At 43.7% G+C, this 23,222-nt stretch overlaps 1 protein-coding gene across 1 annotated transcript in view; it reads right to left on the reverse strand.

Moving 5' to 3' along the window:
* The window catches only part of FGFRL1 (fibroblast growth factor receptor-like 1), a 181,886-nt gene that overhangs the window by 69,602 nt on the left and 89,062 nt on the right, over positions 1-23,222 (reverse strand). The window contains exon 2 of the mRNA XM_019474661.1: positions 20,535-20,807. Coding sequence (XP_019330206.1) covers positions 20,535-20,807 — 273 coding nt within the window. The remainder of the gene's footprint in view (positions 1-20,534; positions 20,808-23,222) is intronic.

Genomic DNA, 23,222 nt, shown 5'->3' on the forward strand with positions numbered 1-23,222 from the left:
TTCTTTCCAGAGACATCACCTTTGCAGTCCTCCTCTTAGAGTCTCTAGTTTTAATCTGAATTAGCTCCCATCTCCTTGTCCCAGCACTCCTATGTATCCCAGCACTGCCCCAACCTTTCTCCCCCAACAGCCGGGATAACACCTCCAGAGCACATTGGAGCATCCTTTCCTTCTCCCGCACTCCAAGTCCGACACTCAGCAACCATCCTGCTCCTGAAGTAGCAGCCTCCATTGCCTGTACCTCACATTAGCAAAGCTCCATCTTTTCTCCAGCAAAGCTTGAGGAAAGATGTACTGATCACAGGTGAGACTGAGCCTACTCCAACTCTACCAGGTCTCACCCTGCTTTACAGTTTTCCTAAAGGAATTCAGATTTCAACAGCAATTCCAAATGTACCTGCTTGCCCTCAAATGAAGTAGATTTCTCCTGCATAAATTGGTTGTGCTGATATCCCAAGCACATCTTGCCATCAAAAATATGCTTAACTTGATTCCTTCCTGGGTTATTTGAGGCTTAATTAACTCAAAATCGTATAACACCTTGAAGAAGTAAGACACTTTTGCAAGTGGTAAGTTTTAGTAGGGTACATTAAGTGACAGTGAAAATTAAACGGGGTATATGAATTATGCAACATAAGCAGTTCTCTAAGACCTCTGTAGATAACTTGTGAGTGTTTCTTTTACCATTACATTGGTGCATTTGCTGTGAAATCCAATGTTACCCAGTGCTAAGGAAACCCTGTCAAATAGCTACCAGTGTTAAAAAGAGGAATTTCCCTTATTTAACCTTTTGAGGAACAAGAGGTTAACAGAAAAGGTAAATTGTAAATCTCTCCAATTTAGAAAGTGGGACCTTTTCAACAGCATTTTCAAGGAAGTCTACTGCCAGAGTGTTCCCAGAATTAAAATGGAAAACCTGACACCTTTAACAATTTCCTGCCACTGTATAACTGTCAGCGTTGCATGGATTTTATCAACCCAGAAGTTAAGTTTCAAGGTTAGGAAACCTTTACATTCATATGCTTTTGGGTTGTTTTCATACAGTTTTCCTTCTTCTGCAGCTCCAAGATACCTGGCTGAGGAATCCTGGGAAAGGCAGTGCTGTGGGTTTTTTTCAGATTCTCCCTTCCCCCATGAAACACCATGCAATAAAGATCTGAACAGGAGAGTTTTGGACCACTCCCATGTTCCAAAATAGCTCAAATCTGTTGCCTCTCATGTCACATCACAAGACACAACTTTCACAAGTGCTGGTGAAGGAACAAACATCTTCTGTATGGCTGCTACTTGCCATGCAATTAAATCCAGATGCCATAACAAAAATTAGAGCCCCACAAGGATGAACCCAAACATCTGTATGGCTACTACTTGCCATGCAATTAAATCCAGATGCCATAACAAAATTAGAGCCCCACAAGGATGAACACTGTCCCTCTGGGAGTACACAAGTGGCATATGTAAGACCCAGGTAGGAAAGCAATACCCAGTGGCACCCAGTAGCTAAATGCCAGAACCAGGAATAAAATCCAGGTTTCTTAACTCCTTGCCTCGCATCTAGTATGCTGTGGCACCCCATTTCTGGGGTAACATGGAAATTTGACTTAGCTACACGCGCTGAATGTAATTAAGGGTAGGGAGGACTGAGGTGAAGTTATGGTCTTGCTGGGTTCATACCACACACGGATGCACACAGCTTTTACTATCTTATCAGTCCAGATAAGCTTTTTTTAAAAAAATCACAGTTCCTCTCTTTCTTGGTCTCTCTCTCATGTGCACTTAAAAGTCAAATCAGCATCACCAAGATCACAATGAACATTGAGAGTCACCAGCATGGAAAAAGGTCCCAATATTTTACTGCTCCATCCTGTTTATTACAGAAAAAGTGCTGGCTTTCTTCTTCAGAGGTGATCTAGGGTATACCAGCCCATTTTAATCACTGTGAAGATATTCACATGCCCATGTCTCAGCCAGAGGTGCTCAGGACACCCGGAGCGCTATATGTTACGATTTGATCAGTTTTAATAACTAAAGAAGTATAGCATTATAAACACAACCCAAAAAGCACCCCCCAAGCATGCACATCGCTATAAGGAGAAAAGCAGAAGAGCTAACAGGAAGAGAGCTCACATGGGAGGAAGAGACTACGACTATAGAAAATGTTTCTACAGTGCTGTTAATTATTTTAAAGCCATCCTCACCATCCCCCACAATATGCTATTTTTTAATTTTTTTTTACAACAGAAAGAGCATTTGAGACAGGAGAAGGCATTCGGTTCAGCTGTCCGCTCTCAGCCCTGCAAAACCACAGGGCGCTCTCTGTATTTCCACCTCCACCATGCCGGGGAATGACATCACCTCTGCTCGAGGGGGCTGGCGGGCCAACAAAAATAACTGTTGCTGACCAAGAGCGCTATTGCAAGGAATATTTTTGGAACTGTACTCCACATTCCTCCGAGTCCCCTGCTTCCTAGTCCAAACATATCATGGCCTAAAAATTCCTCGGATTTTCTATGCAGTGTTTCCTTTGGGCTCGCACAATGGGGCAGTTCTTCTGCTCAGCAGCACTAGTGTTCTGGAAAGGGAAGGGGAAAAAAAAAAGCTGAAGTACTAAATAACCCTAATGGCAACCGCAGGGGCCGCAGTGTTATTTTTAGGTCAGAAAAATGATGCAGAAGGCAACAGAGTCACCTCAGATTTACCTTCCACTGCCCTTTACTGAACAAAAGGCCAAAGAGCTCGGTCGTTTCTTCCACGTGGCGGTAAGGGGGACTCACCTATGTTTGTTTCTTCCACATGGCAGTAAGGGGGACTCACCTATGTTTGTGGCAAAGACCCAGCTATTTAGTGGAATTTTGCATGGAAGGAGGAGGCCAGGAGGATGTGACATCTCCCTCTGACAGCACCTCCCGGACCATGCAGGGGTAATGCAGCCCGAAAGCCTCCTCACCTCTGTGCTCAGCTGCCCTTCGGCTGCAAGGGGCACAAGTTGCGTCTAGGCTGTGCACCAGCCATTGTTTTCCCAGAGGAAAGAGCAGGAATCCCCAGTGGGGACTGTCCCTCCTAACATCCCACCCAAATGACACTGTACCGATCCCTTCCACTCCCACATCTGTTGGTGTATTGACATAAGGTCATTCTGGAGGCTTTCTTACTAGCAAACAAATGATTTTGGCAAAATGTGTATACTTAAAAATACTCATAGAATCATAGAATCATTCAGGTTGGAAAAGACCTTTAAGATCATCGAGTCCAACCGTTAACCCAACACTGCCAACTCCACCACTAAACCATGTCCCTAAGCACCACATCTACACGTCTTTTAAATACCTCCAGGGATGGTGACTCAACCACTTCCCTGGGCAGCCCGTTCCAATGCTTGACAGCCCTTTCCAGCCTAAGCTAAGCAATGGAAAAAACTCTTATTCCTTCTTCACTGTGCATTTCTACCATTTTTTTTTTCTCCTTCATTGGATGAAAGCCATTTTCCTTATTATCAAGGTAAAAGTCATGGCTGATCTTGCAGGGAGAAGTTACACATACCTAAACGGTAGCTCTGTTCCAACCCTGCTCTGTCCCAAGCAGAACTATTTACCCAGTCTTGGTACAAATTTCTATTTGAATAGAAACAGAGGCTATTAAACAATATGTGCTTTACTGGCCAATACTTTGTTTCTTTTTTTAGCTGCCCAGATAAGAAAAACAATGCAGAGAAGAAACTAATAGGGAGCATAAAGAGGCCACTTATGCCACTGATGTTCTGCACAAGGTTTAGAAACTCCCTTTATCTTTTTGTTCCTCTGTTACTCCACCAGTCCTAAGCAGATAAAGATCAACTTTACCTGTTTAGACTATAAAGTCTGGGACTTACTTTCTGCTGTGCCCCACTCTTCCCACTCATAGGTGGGCCTGGGCACATGTTTATTAAAAATCATTATATTTTTTAAGGTATTTAGATTCACTGCATATCCACAAACAGCCAAGTTGCCATAAAACTGTTTTCAAACACAGGGAGAGCAAACAAAATTCATTCTTTGGGGTGTTACAATTGAGAGACGAGGAATGGGCTGGGGAAATCAGTATTTAGGTGGAACTAATTAGCAACGACTAAAAGCTAAATGACAACGTAACCCACAGCCCCCTTGTGGGATATTCTAAAATGGCTGTGCATGTCTGAAGCATTTCAAGGACTTTCATTATCTGCTCGGTCTACTGCTTTCACAGCTCAGATAAATCAGTATTTTCAACCACAGCATTCAGCCTGTTGCCCCACGGAATAATTCCCCAGTCATAACGTCCAGAGATACAGAAGCACACAAAATATGATCTCTTTTACTAGGCTAATAAAAATCAGAAAGTATACTGTATAAATTTTATAGACCTCGAAGGTCTATCTTCCACAGGAGAAAACTGGGACTTCAGGCTACTGTCGGCACCGTAACAGAGAGAAAAATATTTATTGGCTGCTTTAGAAAACCCACCAGATAGAAGTAACCAGCAAAGCAAAATAACGTAACTGTAAACTTACCTGAATCTTTCCTCTGTGGAGCTCTTTCATGTTATGGTTTCAACTTGCAGATTAATGCTCGTAGAGCCACAAGGGAAAAAGGGCCAACCAGCAAGAAAACTACTTCTGCTTCTTTGAGCCTACCCCGAGCAGGCAACTCTATACTATCAGAATGCAAAGCGCAAGGGCCATATGGGTCTCACTCTCAGCTCCTCTGCATCGCTGCGCTGAGCCCACTCTGCACTGTGCGTGGGGTCACCAGCTCCCTCCAGCTAAGCCGGGCTGGGAGCGTTCAGAGGAGAGAAGGCGCCTGCTCTGTGCAGAAGGTCCTGCTCATTTGGTAGGATGATTCGGGGAACCTGTCTGTGCTCCATTTCTGAAACGCACTGGCCCTTAAGATATTACTGTGTCACCGAGCGCTCTGAGGTATGTCAAGCACAGCCCTCACGGCTGTGTTGCTCCTTGCTGAACTGGGGACAGAGATCGGAAACCCAAACGCGTCCCGAAAGCCACCTGGGTGCCTCCCAGGAGCTACGTCCCGAGCTGAGAAGATCCATATGGATTCAGCTTCTCCACAAAGTGGGGGGGAAGCAGTCCGTGAAAGCAGGGGAGGGAAGGAAAGGAAAAGATGCGTGCAATTTTCCCCGAAGAAACCAAGGTGCTGAGCTAATGCTTTTATAAAGCTGAATGACTAGGCAAGAGGTGGGAAGGAGGATTTTTTGATTGTCAGATTGCTGAAAGTGGGAAGAAGCTGAATACTGGGGTCCCAAGGGAGAGAGAGACCATGCTTCGAGCAGAAGCCGGGAGCTGCAGAAGGGGAGCTCAGCAGAGGCGACCTGGAGACCCAGAGAGGCACTAATAGAGATTTTGGAGATCACCTCAAGGTTGGAAGGAGGACCCCTGCACCAGCAATGTGTTTACTTCTTTCAGTATAGCTCCTGCATGGTACAAAGCAGAAAGTGACTGCTTCAAAGAGCTTTCTGCAAAATCCATGTCTGTTTGCTTGTGGGCAAAAGCTCATACCTCAGACAGGTGAAATCAGACACTTCAATATATGCCCTGGACCCTCAGAAAGTTCCTAAAGATCCCACACCTCATCCAGTTTCTTTGAGATCAGAGGTAAGACTGATGTCCTGAGTGCAGACCTGAGCAAACGTGTTTTCATGTGCCTTAGTGGGAGGCTACACCTCTAAAAGCAGTTATGGTTTTCCATAAAAGGGATGTTTTTCTTCTCGGGTTGTTTGGGTCCAGAGTGCCTGCCCACATGGAAACACCTCTCCTCACCTTCATTTCAGTGATCCAGGACTGAGCAGCTTCAGAGGAGGGACACAATGGTTGTGCAAATAAAACCAACCAGGGACCATCACATGTTTTGCTCCTCCAATGACCAAGGAGTTCAGAGACTATAGGGCAATACGAGTACAAGTGAAAGCCGAAAGGTGCTTTTTACTTCCCCCGTGACGACAGTTAGGTTGGATTGCACAAAGAAATCTGATTCTTGCCAGGGTAAGCAAGCTCTTCTTGCCCCTAGAAAAACTATTCCCCAGGGCTTTCCATCTCACCCACCATGGATGTGGATGGCACTGACCACTCTCCACTTCAGCCAAGCCTCAGGGAAGAGGTCTGTTGCAAAGGAAGACAGTGGGTATGTGTTGTGACTGGCTTCCACTTACATAACTTTAGACTTAGTCCCAAATTCATTAGCTGATTTGCTCTGTTTCTAACAAATGAACAAACAGAATCCCTCCGTGGATTTGGAGAATGGAGGGAGACTGCAGTAACCTTGACAGGTTTGGGGGAAACGGAGAGAGGAGAAACTCTACTGAGACAAAGTTCCTCAAGTGAGAGTAACCTAACTAATCTGAAGTATTCCGTCTTCACAGGAGAGAGAGGGAGCCACATGACCAGCTTAGCTCAGGTTAGTTACATGAGGATCCCATCCCCACAGTTTAGTGGAAAAAACAGCGGGTGTCTCTTCAGCCCAGCTTTAGTCCTAGTTTCAGTGCTAAAAGATGGAACAAATAGATCTGGCTCATGACTTTGACATTTGCTCTGCTATCATCATCAGCTCTATCTGATAGGATGACACTAGTTAAGCTGTGGTAGCCAGAGGAAATCCAATGCTAAGGAAATGGACATTCATTTAATGTTTATCTAGGATCTGCTCCACCAATGAATTCCAGATGTTGGCTTTAATTGTCGCATTCTGGTATGTTTAAGCAGCAGGAGTTCGTAAGGCCGATTTGTAAATCAATCTGGCAGACTCATACTGAATCCCATCTTTGCCAGCTTTTCTAAGTAAGAAGATGCTCTTAAAATATTAAGTACTTAACATATCTGCAATGCAAAAGGAAGGAAAGAGTTTTTAAAATCCCTCCCTGATGTTTTTCTCCTTTTGCTCCTTCTCTCTTTCATTTCCTCCCTGCAGAACTGCAAGACAAGCCATTCCCCTCAGATGAGTGCAATGAATTTTAGCAGTCCTAAAGCTAACAAGGGCAGGTATTAGGTTGCCTCCCTGCAACATGGGCAGAACACCCTGCTCCTCACTCACATAGATTCCTTCTGAGTAACTCCACCGATTTCCCACCACGGCCAATGGCAACTGCATGCATGGACTACATCCAGCAACAGTATTCCTGATATTTGAGCCTGGAGTTTTCTTAAAGTGGAGGGAAAAAAAAAAAAAGATTACTGCAGTCTTGGGACTGTCTCAGGCCCCAGCTTCCATGTTCTTATTAATTTGTATTTAACTGTTACAGCAGTTACAGGTCATATCCAGAAGTGGTACAGAAATGTCTTTCATATTCTGAATCCCAAAGCATCGTACAAGCTCTGAGTTAGACACTAGCAAACCTTGCAATTGTTTTGTGCTCAGCGTGACTTCACACAACAGCTGAATGTGTTTGACTGGCGTTAAAGGGATTGCTTATTGCGACAGCCAACTTACCAGTCAGGCCTTGCTTACAGGAGACAAAACTATGTTAAAAGTGCTCAGCACAACAATTGTGTTGTGTTCACACAACAGCTGAATGTGTTTGACTGGCGTTAAAGGGATTGCTTATTGCGACAGCCAACTTACCAGTCAGGCCTTGCTTACAGGAGACAAAACTATGTTAAAAAATAGCTTCAGCTTAAGTACTATGTCCCTACTGACTAGGGCAGATACTATAGCTCATTAAAATTGCTTTAGAAACCCGTTTTCTCAATTTCCTTTCAAAACACCTGCTTCTGAGAAAGCACCTCAGTATTCAACACGTGAACCCTACTTACATTTTCCCAGGAATGTGTGCTTAGTACACACATTTTTCAAGAGGTGTCACTGGATGGTTAGGTAGGGTTTCAAAAGCTTTCAGCATTGGCAATACTCATCCCATGGAAGTTCATGGGAATTCTTCAAAAGGGGTTGACTCAGCCTCGGCTGACTGCTTTTGAAAAATCCCCTTTATCTTCCATCTTTGACGGCCCCAGAGATAAAGTGCTGTAAGTTCAGTTTACCATCCTCCTTTAAAATTACAGACCTCTAAGTGGGGTCCACTTCTTCCCTCGCTAAGAACATGAAAAGCATTTCACTCGTGGCCTGAGTCATGCCATATTTGAAGAAGGGTTTGAGAAAAGCAGTGGCTAAAAATCCACCCGTTACTTTACACCCTGAGCAGAGACCAAAGTATCAGCAAAGAACGGGCCGCATCATCTCATTAGCAGTGGTTTAGCATTTGAGGCTGGAGAAGAAATCTCACTGCATTACAATAGCAAATCCCCCAAAATAGGCAGGATGAAGTGAGCAGGCTTGAAACTACCTTCCAAGTCCGTAGGACCATATCTAAGCAAGGCACAAAAGCAATGCCATCCCAATAAGTTAAATCTTTATCACTGCGCATCCTGCAGAGCTGGGGTGGCACCAGGTATCGTGCCACATCTGAAATATAAAAGGCAGGTCAGAACTCCGTAAGGGAATAAGCAAACTGGTTATTCCCCACAGCAACCGGGCTCCCCATGCTAAGTGTCAAAAAAGCCGGTACGGGGCTCCAGAGAGGTAGCTGTCATTAAGAAAAGCAATAAAATACTGTAAAAACAGGCTGCAGCAGAAATAACAGGAATGATATGCAGGCAACTTGTTGGCTTTTATTCCCCGTGTCTGAACTATATCCGTGGTCCATAGAGCATGAGCGAAGATGAACAGATTTGGCCCCAAACACAGAAGAGTGCTTTCTCCAAATACCAGGTGGGAAGGATCTAGTGAAACTTTTAAAGAGTTTCCCCTTCAGGACATGCCAACATGGCCTTGGAGGAACAGAGATGCTGTCACAGGATCTGCAATATTCCCTCCCTCGCTGCAGATGCTGAAGGGTGGCAAAAATGTCACTTGTGAGCAGTCCAGTGTGCAGCCCGTCCTCCTGTTAAGTGTGGAGCTTTGAAAAGAAAAACAGCCAAAAATTCCTAAGAAAAGCTAACATGGGTCAAACAAACAAATAGCAATAACCACATGTAAGGCGTAACTTCTGTATTTAAGGTTTAACAGTTTCATTTATAGTTGAGTATGTCCATGACCCAGGTTTTGCCTAGAACAAGGGTAAAACATATCCAAATCATTCCTGGCAAAGGGATGGGAGACACACATGAGCACTGACAGTACTGAGGATGTCGGGTGGCCAAATTCCTTTCTGAAGCAATTCCACCGATCTACCCCTGAAAACTGTTGCCTTTTTGTCTATCATGGCAAGGTTTCAAGGGGCCACCACAAAATTCTCCATAATTACCCAAGGACGAAGCACCCAGAGAACAATCTCTTTTTTTTGAAGGTCATATAGACATGTTTTTACAATGGCCATGATTACAGCTTCTCGGACACCTTCCCATAGGCTCTGAAAACCATCCCAGAGGAAAGGGGTTGATGGATTCCCCATAGATGAAACCAACCAATCCACCAATGTGAGCAGAAGACGGCTCGCATCTCAGGAGCACTCCTTTCAGGACGGGAGGAGCATGGCTAGCACCTTGCTTGCATTTCAAGCCAACTGCACAGACCAGCTTCTCAAAATTCACCCTCAATACTACTCAATTCCCACAAGTGAAGGCTGCTGCATCTTCCAAGCCTCCTTGAAGGAAAGGGATTAATAAAAATACACTCAAACCAAAGCAGCTCACAAGAGACCTTGGCTGAAAAAATGGTCTTGATGTCAAATTCCCACAACTTTCTCCTGGGTTGGAACTTCTCCTGCCAAAGCACATGTGAGGGCTACCAGGAGAAACTGCAGTGGGCTTGCAGTTGTCAGGAGACGCTGCAAACAGAGCACAAACACTGGGCTGTGCCGGGGACTGGGGAGGTGCTACCCCTCTCCTCCATGAGATTCCTGGGATTGCTCTGGAGAGAGCAGCAGGCAGGTCTGGGAATCCCAGCCCGCATCTGAAGTGGATCAAGCTCCCTTCCCAAATTCCCTGCCAGTGAACGAGGAGGACTGCCACCAGCTCTTCTCTCTCCTGCCAGCTGCACATTCAACAAAGGTGAGATGAAGGTCCTTGTTTACTTCAGCAGAAAGGTCATCATAATTTATTCTAGCTTGAAAAAAACCAACGCAAAACCAACATGCCAACTCATATGGTTTCTCTTTAAGAAGAGAAACATCTAATATTGGACCAAAGAAAACTCAATGAAGAATTTGGTGGTGATGCTTTTTCCAAATCAAAATAGTTTTGCGATGGAGGATTCAATCCCAAATATTTCTAAGCCCGTTGTTGACAATCAAGCAGAAAACTGACTAACTCAATAGTTCAACTGACTTGACAACATTTTTCAGAGAAACAATGAATTGGAAGGAAAAAAAAAAAAGGCAATAAAAGTCCTATGCCTCATTTGGATTGTGTGATAAACTCAGATTTAGTGGCTTGGTTGGCATGAAGAGATCAGAAAACCATCCATATTCTGCATTTTTTGCCCTATAACCTTTGTAGTGTGTCTGTAAAAACATTATATACATGCACAGGAACACACGTATCTATAGCAAGATGAAAGAAAAGAAGAAAAGAAGAAAGACTGCCTTTGTTGCACTGGATCACTGCAATGGAAAATAAAATTATTTGCTTCCCTTTAATTTACATGAAATATTTTCTGTACTGGCCTGTTAATAATTTAGCTTGTTATTAAACAACAGCATTGTTCTTACTGTTTGTCTCCCTATTGTTCTGCCACTTGCAGTAATTTAAAACAACCCAAAAGAAATCACAGACAGATGCATTGCGTAGAGGACAGATGTGTTGACCCATACAGTGCTTTAACAGCTCAGCTGGCAAGGCATGTTTATGTTCTTCGCTTTTACTGCACATTAAAAGAAGGTTCTCTTTAAAACATTAACTTGAGAGCTGCGAAATACATCATGGGAGTAGAAAGTGAAGGGGTGAATTCTATGTTATCTGATTCCTTTTACTGCTCGGAGGGGTTTTATTTCTCCCCTCTTTTCCTTGGCTTCAGTGCGAGGAGCAGGTTCCACCCCGTCAGCGCGACCAGAGTAAAACTGACATTTTATGAGTGGAAACAGTCCAAGGACGGTGGCTTATGCTCTTAACATCCTGACATCTCAACCTCTGAGAGCAGCAGCGGCACTGCTTCCAGTGGCTGCAGAACACCTTAAAAAGCAGCATAAACTGACAATGAAAATAAACTACGGTTGCAGCACTGCTGGAGTCTGGCAGCCCTTAACAAATACAGCAGCATCTGGGTGTTAAAATACATAAATCTGTCATCATTACCAGGCTAAGGGGTCGTCATCCTATTCACAAAATAAAAGAACTGTGCATAATCAGTAGGGCAGGGAGTTCAGAACAAAGTGCGCCTTTTACAAACTCTCCACTGCTGATAGATGGATGTTTGCAAGGGACTTAATGTCTTTAACAGGGTACGTTTAAGAAGGAGTGTAGGTTTCAGAACTCCTGGGATTAGTGCTTTTTCTCTCTTCTTTTCCAAATTTATTGCCAAAAGTGTATAATGTAAACACTCAGGTCTTCTGACTGTGAAACCCACGTTATTATAAAGTAAGAAGAATCAAAGCGTTCTAGCACAATGATATTATTCATCAAGCACAACACAGAGTATGTTCTTTCATCAAACAAAAATAAATTGGATTTAAAAATAGGTTTATACGCTAATTGCTGGCAGTTTTGTTGGGTTTTTTTTTTCCTTTTCTTCATCTCTTTCTTAATGTGGATGCCAAAGACAGCACAGGAAAGGTAGAGAACCAGACCCTACAGGAATGTAAAAATACACCTCCTCAACAACCATACATTTTAACAGGCAACATACCTACATGTATGGATCAAGAAGCAGCATGTGAGCGATCAAGGGCGTGTATGTGCATTTACACATAAAGAGGGAGTCTCCAAAATCAACATTCAAGCTACACCTTATAAACTAGCCCAACTTGGTGTTGTTCTCTCTATAAAAAATATTATACACCGTGCCTTAATTTACAAGTGTGCCTTTTGTGCATTTCTGAGTTAACTGATATCAAAAGGACTAAAATTTGGCTCAAAAACACTATCAGTGGTATTTACTGAGCAAACTGAGGACAGCAGAGCTATACGATGGCAGTAGTGAATGGGGCACAGTGCTCTCTGGCAGAGGCCTCCTGGAGACACCGTGCACATGAAGCTCAACCCAGCTTCAGTGGTCCTCTGAGTCCAATGAGGCCACGCTAAGTCCTTCACTCCCCCAGCCTTTGGCAAGAAGAAGAGGGATGGAGCACTGGTGCCAAAGAAATGCTGTCAGGAAAAGGGGAGGATGGTAGTGGTTGTAGGAAAGTTAACAGAAAGATCCTGCTACTTGGGGAAGATGGTCATCTTGGATGGTTGGCGAGATGGTAAATATCTCAAAACTGCTGATAACCAGGTCTGCAATTAGCGTGATGGCTTCTCATTACTTGGGGCGCTATTAATTAAAAGACTCAACTACTATTCTGCAGTCACAGAGACCTTGACTGATAATCTAGACCACCTTCTGCATGCCTGCTTTCCACACACATATCTATCACCTGCTTGGACCAGGGACTGCCTTGGCTTTACTCACAAATGCAGCTATTTCTAAGCATTCTGGATCCGTAGATGTGGACAAATCAGCGGCTGTGCACATCAGCATTGCTCTGTCAACACGGGCTGAAATTCTGCCCATTAGCTGTATGGAGGATTGTAACAAAGACAACTCTGATTAATAAAGTCAGAGGCAAAAGATGTTTTTAGCCTCAGACATACCGACGAGAAAAACCCGACATGTACGCCACAAACTCGTTGGGATCAGAGGCTAATTCTATTAATATCATTTAACAGAAGGAAGCCATAAATTGCTCAGATCAAACACACTTCTAACGTCAGGCTGCCTGGCATTGTGTATTGCTTTCATTCCCAAACAATATTCGTGCAGCAAACAGAGCTGCAGTTTGCTATTTGCATGGGTGTAGCAGCAGCTACACACTCCAAAGCATCTGCAAAGGATTGTGGGCTAAATGCATCCATATGTCCTGCATGCCTCGACTTTACACTGGCTGCAGCTCCGGTTTGCCGCAGCCTACCACAGGATGGAGTATGGGGGGAAATTATATATCCATACATATATGTATGAATTTCATGCTTACATCCATGGAAAAAAATCTTTTCATTTCCTTTAAATTGTGAACAGGTGTTGTCACCTTCTTAACTTGGCTTCTATGTTACAGCTTCACAAAGGGAAAAAAGAAATCTACCCGAAACAGTGAGGCTTTTGTTAGCCAGAACATGACGTATTGATAAGCATACTGTAAAGTTTGTTATAAAATCAAATGAAACTAATAAAACCTAACAAAGATCTTGTAAAAACTGTGGACATTATACAGCATTAGCACTGAGTTACATTATAGAGCTGGACTCGGAAGAAACAAGACTGCTGCCCGGTTGTGATGTTTTCCAGCCTTTTACACCTGTTCACCGAGAGCCATCAGTCAAATCACTTGGTGCTACATTTTTGATCAGTCATTTTTAGGACAGTTACAGCTAATACGGGCACTCACATCATCACCTCTTTATGGAGAAAGAGCTTTTCAAGAACAAATTATTATGGGCTGTTGTGACATCAGTCTAGTGTAGCACTCATCCAAATGACTAAAACTACTGAACCCGTTTTTCTGCAACAATCCAGGAATAGTCACCTTTTCATTTTGGAGTACTTCTCTCTCCTTCTTTCCTCTCCCAGGACAGTGGACATTTTCCAGGACTAAACATGCTGCGTATGTGGACAGGGAGTTTGTTGGACTCTGAGCAGGATTCTCCAAATGAGGAGGAAATGAAGCACCACTGAAATTCAGGGGATAGGAATAACTGATTGCTTTTAGATTCCTTTTAACATGTATGCTTCTGCTGTCCCTGGGCAACACCAAGCTTGGTTAGGGTGTGTGTCTTTATGCCTACACTAATAAACACTCAGAAGGAAGAGCCCTCACTTGGGTGAGGGCATCATTAGTCAATGATGAGTCACCTCCAGTGGAAAAGGAGCTTCATTTCCAAGTGAACAGTTTTTAGCTATGAGTTTGCACCAAAACATGAAAATACTCACATTTTGTGTACCGAGCATTTCATTGACTCCTCTAGTCACTGGGATCAGTTCATGCAGATTGACAGTCTCTTACCACAGGCTGACACACAGGATCCCCTCACTTGGCAGCATCGCTTAGACAGGTCTTGTTATGAACCAAAGCCCTACCTGCATCTCCACAGAGGGCTTGCTGTGACCCAGTGACACCACGCCACACGCTGACAAGAAGTCCTTGTGCAATGATTGCAATTGCTAGGCCTTGAGTAGCAAACTAAGGCTCCCCTTTTCTGCTCAGCTCCCAAAGGCCAAAAACAATCTGAGCTTTAATTAGCAACATAACCATTACTAAGCATCAGTGACTATGGCCAGATCCTCATCTGGTGTTAATCACACTGTGTATGCACAGGAGGCCACCAACGTAGATCCAGCTGCCGGATTGGGGCCTTAACAAATTAAACATGAGAACTTTGTTACTGTTTATTATCACAAGGAATTCTTCATTTCCATATAACAACAGACTAATCTTCATTAGTCATGATTATATGCCCTGTGATTGTGTTAACGGTCCCATGCTGGATGGGTTGCCTTTCACACTTTGTGTTGAAGTAAATGCGCTAAAGACGGATTGCTAACTCCATACCGTGACCAGCACAAGCCACACCACCTTGTTCTCAAATGCAAATACTGCACCTTTTTTTGCTTTTTTTAAGTGTTGACTCATTTCAGTTTTTGCTTAGCATTAGCAGTCCCTTGGTGCACGCATTGCTGACTCAATGTTGATTCACATCTTCTTGCTGAGCACATCTCTCTCTGGTCCCCAGAGTTTATTAAGAGGCCAAAACCCAAACATAAATGAATTTGTCATGCTTTTCCAAGATGGCTGATGGCACCTGACTCTGTGCTGCAAATGTTTTCTCAGCTTTTGCACTATAAATGAGTTCTGAGACACGGATTGATGACTTCATTGGAGAACTGTAATGCAAACCATATTTTACTGTACTTGACTTTTTTTCACACAGTATTTTCTACTACTATGAGCAGAAAAAAGCCCATTAGAATAAATATCCATTCAGACATTGTCATGATATTTTTTTCAGGAAACGTATGCTGACTGTTTAAAAAAAAAAGGTTATTTTAATGCAAATTTTTCACACATGCCTGTAATCAAAGAGAGCTGTCTTTGGACAAGCTGTAAAAAAGCATAAAAAATAGCAGCTGGCTCAGCAGGAAAAAGCTACTTTAAAGATAAATCATCTGATGTCAGGGAAGATTCTCAAAGCACTCAATTGCAGCAGACAGACAGCAGACATTTAATAGTAAATTTGATTTGTGTGAAAATGAGATGTAGATCAATTTCTGAACAGCCCATCAGAGGTTTAGGACAACAAGCTGCACTCTTCCTCCTGCTCTCTGCATCAAGATTTTAATACTCCACAGCCCAAATGGGGCCAAGTGGCTTGCTCATTCAGAGGGCTAGGCACCAGAGCGGGGTATGAACCGGATGGATGATGGATTCTTCACCAAAATCTTCCTCCAAATAAACCCGAAGAAGAGAAAAAACAATTGCAGAAGTCAGAGAAACAGGGCAAGAAAGAGAAACACTGGAGCAGCTGTTCCTTGGACTTAAATGTTGATCTTTTTTGTGCTGAGATGCACCCAAGAAAGATGTGTCTTTGGCAGTTTACAAACTCCAAGTGAAGCAAGAAGTCTACAGTGCAGAGACAATCCCAAACCCTACTCTTGTTGCTGCTTCATTTTTCTTTGCTACAGAAAGTAATAAGAAACATGCATGCAGATGCAAAAATAGAGACAGTTTGATCTTTCATCACTTGGTTGAGCAACTGATGCAAGATGAAGTATTTACTGGCAGCACCTGTAGCAATAGCCCCTCATGTTGCAATGCTGGCACACCTTGCAGGATTTGGCCCATAACACTTCTACAAGTGAAAAGTCCTCTGTGTTGTACATTAGTGAAAGAGGTCATTATGCTACAGCATAAATATTTACTAATAGTCCTTCCTACAGCTGTTCACCAACAATTTTCCCTTCAGAGAATGACCAGACTTCTGGAACAAGTGATCCTGTTTATTATTGCAGGAAGAGATGGTAATGGAGGCTGTCCAGCGCTTCCTTATTAGAAACTTTGGTTTTAGTTATTTATAAGTCAGGCAAATCTCACCCATTTGGGCTAAGATTTCCCAGGGAGCGCCTGACGGCTGGAGCGTGCGATGGCTCCATATGTGTAACCTCACAGTTTCTCCAGGCTGGCCACAGCTTGATACAGGCTTCAGTTACACCATCACATGCTATTTGTTTTTCTGCAGAACATACCTCCGTTCAGCACACAAGGTGGACAGTTTTCAAATAGTGAGCAGCTATTCAACATTTTGTTTCTTCCTCTTTGGGCTTAGGCTTCCTTTTACAGCACACTGGCAAGGAAGTTTTATTCTGCAGTAAAGAAACCGCAGGTTTCAACCAAGCATCTAAAACCAAAATAAAGTTACTTTTCACACCTGTAGGTTATAAATCAGCTCTTCTGAATTGATTCAGCTGGGAAAAAACCTTAAGGATAAGATTTTCATGGGCATCATTGTACAAATAACTTTTTGGGAAGGTACAGCACATTTGTTTTGATGAGCTACAGATAATTCTCCACAATAAGGAACCATTGTACTTAATAACTGCAATGCTGATTTAATACTGATTAAAGAGAAGTTCCTCTTCCAGCATTTGTAAATCTGTCTGCAGTGTAATTGGCATCCCAAATCTTGTGGTAAGCCACAAAAACTATTAAGGCTGGCTAGGAAAGGAAATTGTAGTTTTGACTTATATTGGTTATCTGCTTTTACTGGCTTACATTTCACGCAGGAGTGTATTAGAGCAGGATTCCTTGGATCTTTGGGATCCAGGCCCTGCAGTCTGAGAAGATGGGGAAATAAGCAGGGCAGAAACCAATTGCTACCATCTGGGTTGGCAAAACCTTTGTCTGAGAAGCAAGATCAAAAACCTAGAATAAGAGAAGACTCCCTTCCAACACAGCAGCAGGAAGATGCTAAATTAGGAAGAAAAGACTTTACAAAGTGTTATGAAGGAGGAATAGTCTTTTAGGGTGAGATTTAAGAGGTTTAGACTCAACTCTGAGCCACAGCTCATATTTTATGTGGTCTTGGACTAATCACCTGGTCTCTCTTTCCCTTAGTTACCATCTGTAAAATCACAGTAATCTGTCTCATCCGCACTTACAGACTGAGAAGTCCTCCAGCCAGGCAACGTGTAGGTATGTCTACCAGATGTGTAGAGGCAGACCTAAGTTTGCTCTGCTCGTGCACGGAGCTGGCTGGTTGCAAGCAAGATCTGTCATCAAAGCCGCAAAGCGACATTCGAACAGGCTTATACTAAAATTATTACATCTCACAGAGACCAACCTGCAACGTAGACAAGGGAGCTCACCTCTGCCATGTCTGCCGGCACCCACTGGTGTTGGCGATCCACTGCCCTTTTTTATTCCTTTGTACAATGTCACAGACTTTTGTTGGTTCTCTATACTCTAATGGCATATAGAGACTAATAAGAGTTAAGATTAATAAGAGTTATATAGCACTGAGTGCAGGCAGAGAGGTTCAAGACAGCTGAATTTTAGTCTCAGCTCTTTGTGGGACCTTGCATAAACCATCACCTTACCCTGCTGCAGTGTACACGTGTATAAAACAGGGGTGACAGTTACTCACTTGCCAGTGGTGTGGCAGAGCTCAGTTAAAAGCATATAGCATAACTCCAAAATCTTTCAATAAGCTACTGTATAGATTCCAGATATTACTGCTTAAATTTCTAGAATGTTTTCATGTCAAAATGGATTTTATTTTTTCAAGTCCCAACATTTAATGAATCATTTGATGCTATTTTAGATTTAATATCTTAACCACCTTGCCCATGTCTGACACCTGTGTGGTTTTACATGTTTGGTGTCAGCAGTAAAGCTGGAATAAGAGGGCTTTTTCTCCTTTGAAGGAGTGGGAGAATAGAGAGGCCATATGGTTCAAAAGGCCACTCTGCCTAATGAAGTTTGTGCTTTCCGGAGCACAAACAAAACAGCTCCATCAATTTGATCTTCATCCTCAAAACTGACATGCAGTTGGTCTTAAAACACTGCCTCCTTCTCAAAAATCAACAAAGGATTGATTTGCTCTCAACCAAAAGCATTTTCACCAAGAGGAACACGAGCATCTGGCCAATACATTAAATGTTTGGATCCTTTGAAAGAATAAGTCAATGATACCTTGTGCTTACTTGCAGACCTTGGCAAGAAAGACACTAAGGGAACATTTGTTTTCAGGGGAAATTGTTCTAGTGAGAAGTAGTTGGTTTGAAACATTACGTGAACACATCTGTACCACTGGAGACGAGGGACATAAGTAATCTGTCAAAAATGGTTTGAGCAACAACAATGCACAAGGGTACACTGTGAGACAAGGAAGGAAGGTGCAAAGAGTCTAAGAAATACTGGGTTTAGCCAGCATTAGAACAAGGATGCATGGAGATGAACAATAACTCAGCCCATATGTCTGCCACACATTTAGTTTAAAGTTACCCTTTTCTTGGCACTTGGTGATCAATATTTGTTTGCATAGGGCCCAATCTCACACCCACAGAGGCCAGTGGGAGCTTGCCATTTCCTTCCATAGCTGCCCGATGAGGCTCCTAATAACTAGTGTTTGTGCCCAGGGCTTTTCAGTGCCAAATATAATGAACACTATTGTTCTTAGCACAATTAAATTTGATAATCCAATTTCCCTGAGCAACTGAATTGGAGTTTTTGCCTCAATCTTTCCTGAATTCTAGTCCAGCTTTTACCCTGTGCCTCCTGGCTTTTCCCTTTCATTTGTTTCTGTTGTGCTACCAAGAATAGTCAGAGCCTTCTTTGACTCGCAGATGCCTCGATGCCTCTTTGCCTTGGAATAATGGGAGCTGGCTTGGGCCCTGAGCTTTATAGAAAATACTGGCTGACACAGATGATCAAAGACTTTGGCAACCTCCACATACTGCAAAAGCACAAGCAGGACTGAAGCAGGCTCCTATAGCATTCCTTTCTCCACACCAAACAATCTGGAAAGCACGTCCAAAAGGAGTCTGTATAGACATGACTCTTCATAGACTATTTCCACTTCACCCTTCTTGCTCAGTGTAGCAAAGAAAGATGGATGAATGTGGATAGGAAAGAGGTGAACAAGGAAAACCAAATCTGCAAACTATGTAAACGATAAGATGGCTTTTGCAGCTTTATCCCACTGATGCTACAGGAGTCATATAGCAAGAGGGTTTCCCTCACCTAAGCATCTCTTTTCCTTATAAGACATTTACATTCTGGTGTCTCTCCCACACTGGCTCTACAGCAAAGTACATTCTCCAAGGATCACCCTGTTATCGGGTGATAATCCTCCATCAAGCAGCATCAAGTGTTTGTTACATGCTCTGAGTCCATAGCAGCCCTCCTACTGTGAAGAAGAAATAGAACAAAAAGAGGCCAAGTGCCAGCCAGTAGGCAGCTGGAAACTGCCCTAAACTCTGTCCTCACTTCCACTGTCTGAGGGAAACAGAACTTTGTAGACCAGATACTGGGCGTGCTGATCAGGCAATAGGGTGAGCAAGATACCTGATCTCACCCCCTGCTTTCTAACCCTCCCCTTTGCTCCCTCAGCATCCTCCAGCATGCCAAATTTCATCCAGCTCTTTCCCTCCTCACAGACAAGGAGCAATGAGCATATTTCTGTGGCAGCCACAGCAAAGGAATCTCTGATTACCCAGAGAAGTGTCTTTGGGGGCCTTCAGGAATGCTCAGCCCAGCAGGTGACCCCAAAATCCCAGCGCCAGGCCAAGCAAGCCCTTTGAAGCCTGTCAAAAGCACAGCCAGAGAACCCATGGTCACCAAGATGGCATCTGAAGCTTTTTTAATTCTGCCTCCACCAAGGGGATTTCTCAGGAATTGAGCATCCCTGGGTCATATGCCAGCTCTGAGCTTTGTTTCAATCTAAATATTATTATTCCTGAAGACACCATGCTTTGCAAAAGCTCAGTACGTGGATCTTCCAGCTGTGCGTTTTTATATGGGTGCCTTAACATTTGTTTTGAGAACTACCCTGTTCCAACAGCAAACATAAAGATCAGTGTGACCTCTCCTTATCGCACAGCCTTTCCTGTGTGGAGTTCATTGTGATCTGGACCCTAGTGACTATTGCATCATTTCTGTTTATTTGTAACCTTTGGCACTGCGTAATCTTATCTGCCTGCAGCCGGCTGCAGCAGAAGATGTGCAGTAACATAGCCAGCTCTGGCAATCCTCAAACACTGGAAAGGGCCAGTTAAGAGTGGAGGTCAGTAAATGATTAGCAAAGCAAATCTGCAATCATTGACAGCTACACAGAAATCAGCTCGCTCTCTCCCCCCAGAGCAGGTGAGGCCTGGCTTTTCTCCAGCTCTACTCACCAATCACGATGAGGGTGTAGTTCACATTGGTGCTGCCGAAGCCATTGGTGGCTTTGCAAATGTAGGTTCCCGCGTCTTCGCTTTCCACCTCCTTGATTTTCAGCCCTTGCTGAAGGATTCGGAACCTCGTCCAGCCGCTGTGGATAGTGCGTCCATCCTTCATCCACATGGTGAGAGGCGGGGGGTCACCCTCCACTGGACACAGGAGCTTGATGGTCCTCCCGAGCCTCACCGACTGACGGTGAATTACTTTATCGGCAATCCTTGGGGGACCTAAGAAAGAACAGAGAGAGGAAGAGCTGTTACTGCTTTTGCCAGTGATATAGCACTGATTTGAAGACCAGTCATCAATCAGGGCATCACATTGACTGCTATACAGGATAGAGTGAAAGGTGCTTACCAAAAATCACTTACAAACAAGGCTAAAAAATGCAGGCAATTACAGAGGGATACAACAACAGAGATACTGGTTTGTGCAAGACCTGAAGCTGTAGCCTTGCCATCAGCAGCAGCTCATGATAACCCACCAGGGAAGCCTGGTTCTGAGTCTCTTTTGCTTTTCCAAAGCACCCCCATCCTATAGCAAGGAGAAGTCCAATACACCAACTGTTCAGCTGTATTTGGTAAAGCAACTGTAGTTGTTTTAAACTTAACACCTATCCTGAAGGCAAAATTAGTAACAGCACTGGTACTTAAAACAAAACACTACCCCCCTCAAAAAGTTAAAATCCTTTCATGTTGTATGTACAGTAATTCCCTTTAATAGTCACCAGATGGGCTCTATCTGAGATGCATAAGCCTGCAGTTGTCAGACATAAAGCATTCATTGGGTAGCGCTTCACCGAAAGATACAGCATAGCCTGACATGTTAACATTGCTTATAGTCCAAAAGAGGATATTTTTATAAATTGCCTTGGCAACCCTGCTGGTTTGACCTGACTGACAAATATTTGTTCTTTGTAAAAAGTGATAATTTCATGTGTCCCTGGAATGCCACAGAGTGAACACACTGTTTGCCACATGATAACAGGATGCACTTGGACAGGCCAACACTCAGAAAAAAGAAGTGATAAAGACCCCAACAGTGGGAATGGTCCCGTAGCTGAATTCAAACCGGAATTTCTTCCCAAAGCTCTGAAAAGTTGAAGCAAAGAGTCTTTTTCCTGCATTTGCCTTTTCTGCCTTTTCATTAATTGCACAAGTTCCCCACACAAACTGCAAGAGAAATGCTCTTCCCAGAATAGTCTATTAATGGGTGTGATAAGTGCCCTGCTCTTGCATAAGGACAAAATGTTTTGCTAAGGATTGCTGATGCTGAGTTGCACCCAAAACCCACAAGATGTTTGTGGGATTTGGAATTGTTCCCTCATATTTTATTCCTGTTCCTAGTGTTTTGCAGGATTGGACCCACATGGGATAAGCTACAGAGCTCATATTTGCACTTCCTCATGACTAATTCCTATTATTCCGATGTCTGCCTGAATTTTCCCCAGCATGACTAAGGCAGTACATACAGTCCAGCTCATGAATGACTACAGAGCTGCTGTCGCAGTTACTCATGCTGACTCGCACCCATTAACTTCGCAGCTTTGCTGGTGAACTGAAGTGCTGCTCAAGCTCAGAAAAGAGTCATGAACTAGCTTGAAACTCATCAATTAGTTTATCTAAGAGCCTGGTTAAACCAATGGGTCTTAGACACACTCAGATTCTGATGAACTGCTGAAGACCCAAAGTGGGGATCTTGAGAGCACTTATTCTGAAAAAGTCAGTCCCTGGCAAAGATAACACCCACCCCTGCACAGCTTCTGCAGACACCTGTGGGACAGCGTCTCGAAGGTGATGGTGCCTTCCCAGACTCCAAGGGAACTGGCAAAACACCATGAGAAATCCTGCCTGTCCAGGTCTTCCTAAGCATTGCAAACCACGCTGTTAATGTTCTTCACCTCGGGAGATCTCCAACCAGCTCTGCGGATGGAGAGGTAATCCCAAGATCCTTTGAATGCTGATCTGACACAAGTTGCGTTGCTGAATCTTTTAAAGTGGAAATCCACCCATCAGTAGAGGTTGTGTGTGTTGGCTTTGATAAAGCAGAATTCACCAACACCAGGTGAGGATCCAACCCCAAATTCTGCTGCATTTCCCTACATGGTGCAGTGTCTCACTCAGCGTAAAGGAGCAGAAATGTCCACGAGTCCACAACCTTGTTGAAATTCTGGGTTGGCCCTTGGAGAGGTCCTTTCTGACCGAGACACCTACCAAATCAAGTCAAACTTTAAGAGTAGCTTCACTGCAAGCTACTTGTGTGCCAGGATACTACTCCATGCATATTCAAATGGCAAAAACAGAATGTATTGGGTTTGCGTGGCAAGGTTTTGGTAGCAGGGGGAGCTACAGGGGTGGCTTCTGTGAGAAGCTACTAGAAGCTTCCCCTATGTCCGATAGAGACAATGCCAGCTGACTCCAAGACGAACCCACCACTGGCCAAGGCTGAGCCCATCAGCAACGGTGGTAGCGCATCTGTGATAATGTATTTAAGAAGGGGTGTGTGTGGAAACTGCACAACAGCAATTGCAGCCAGAGAGAGGAGTGAGAATATGTGACAGAAACAACTCTGCAGACACCAAGGGCAGTGAAGAAGGAGGGGGAGGAGGTGCTCCAGGCACCGGAGCAGAGATTCCCCTGCAGCCC

This window comes from Aptenodytes forsteri, unplaced genomic scaffold, assembly GCF_000699145.1.
Source record: "Aptenodytes forsteri isolate BGI_AS27 unplaced genomic scaffold, ASM69914v1 Scaffold141, whole genome shotgun sequence".
Taxonomy (NCBI): Eukaryota; Metazoa; Chordata; class Aves; order Sphenisciformes; family Spheniscidae; genus Aptenodytes; species Aptenodytes forsteri.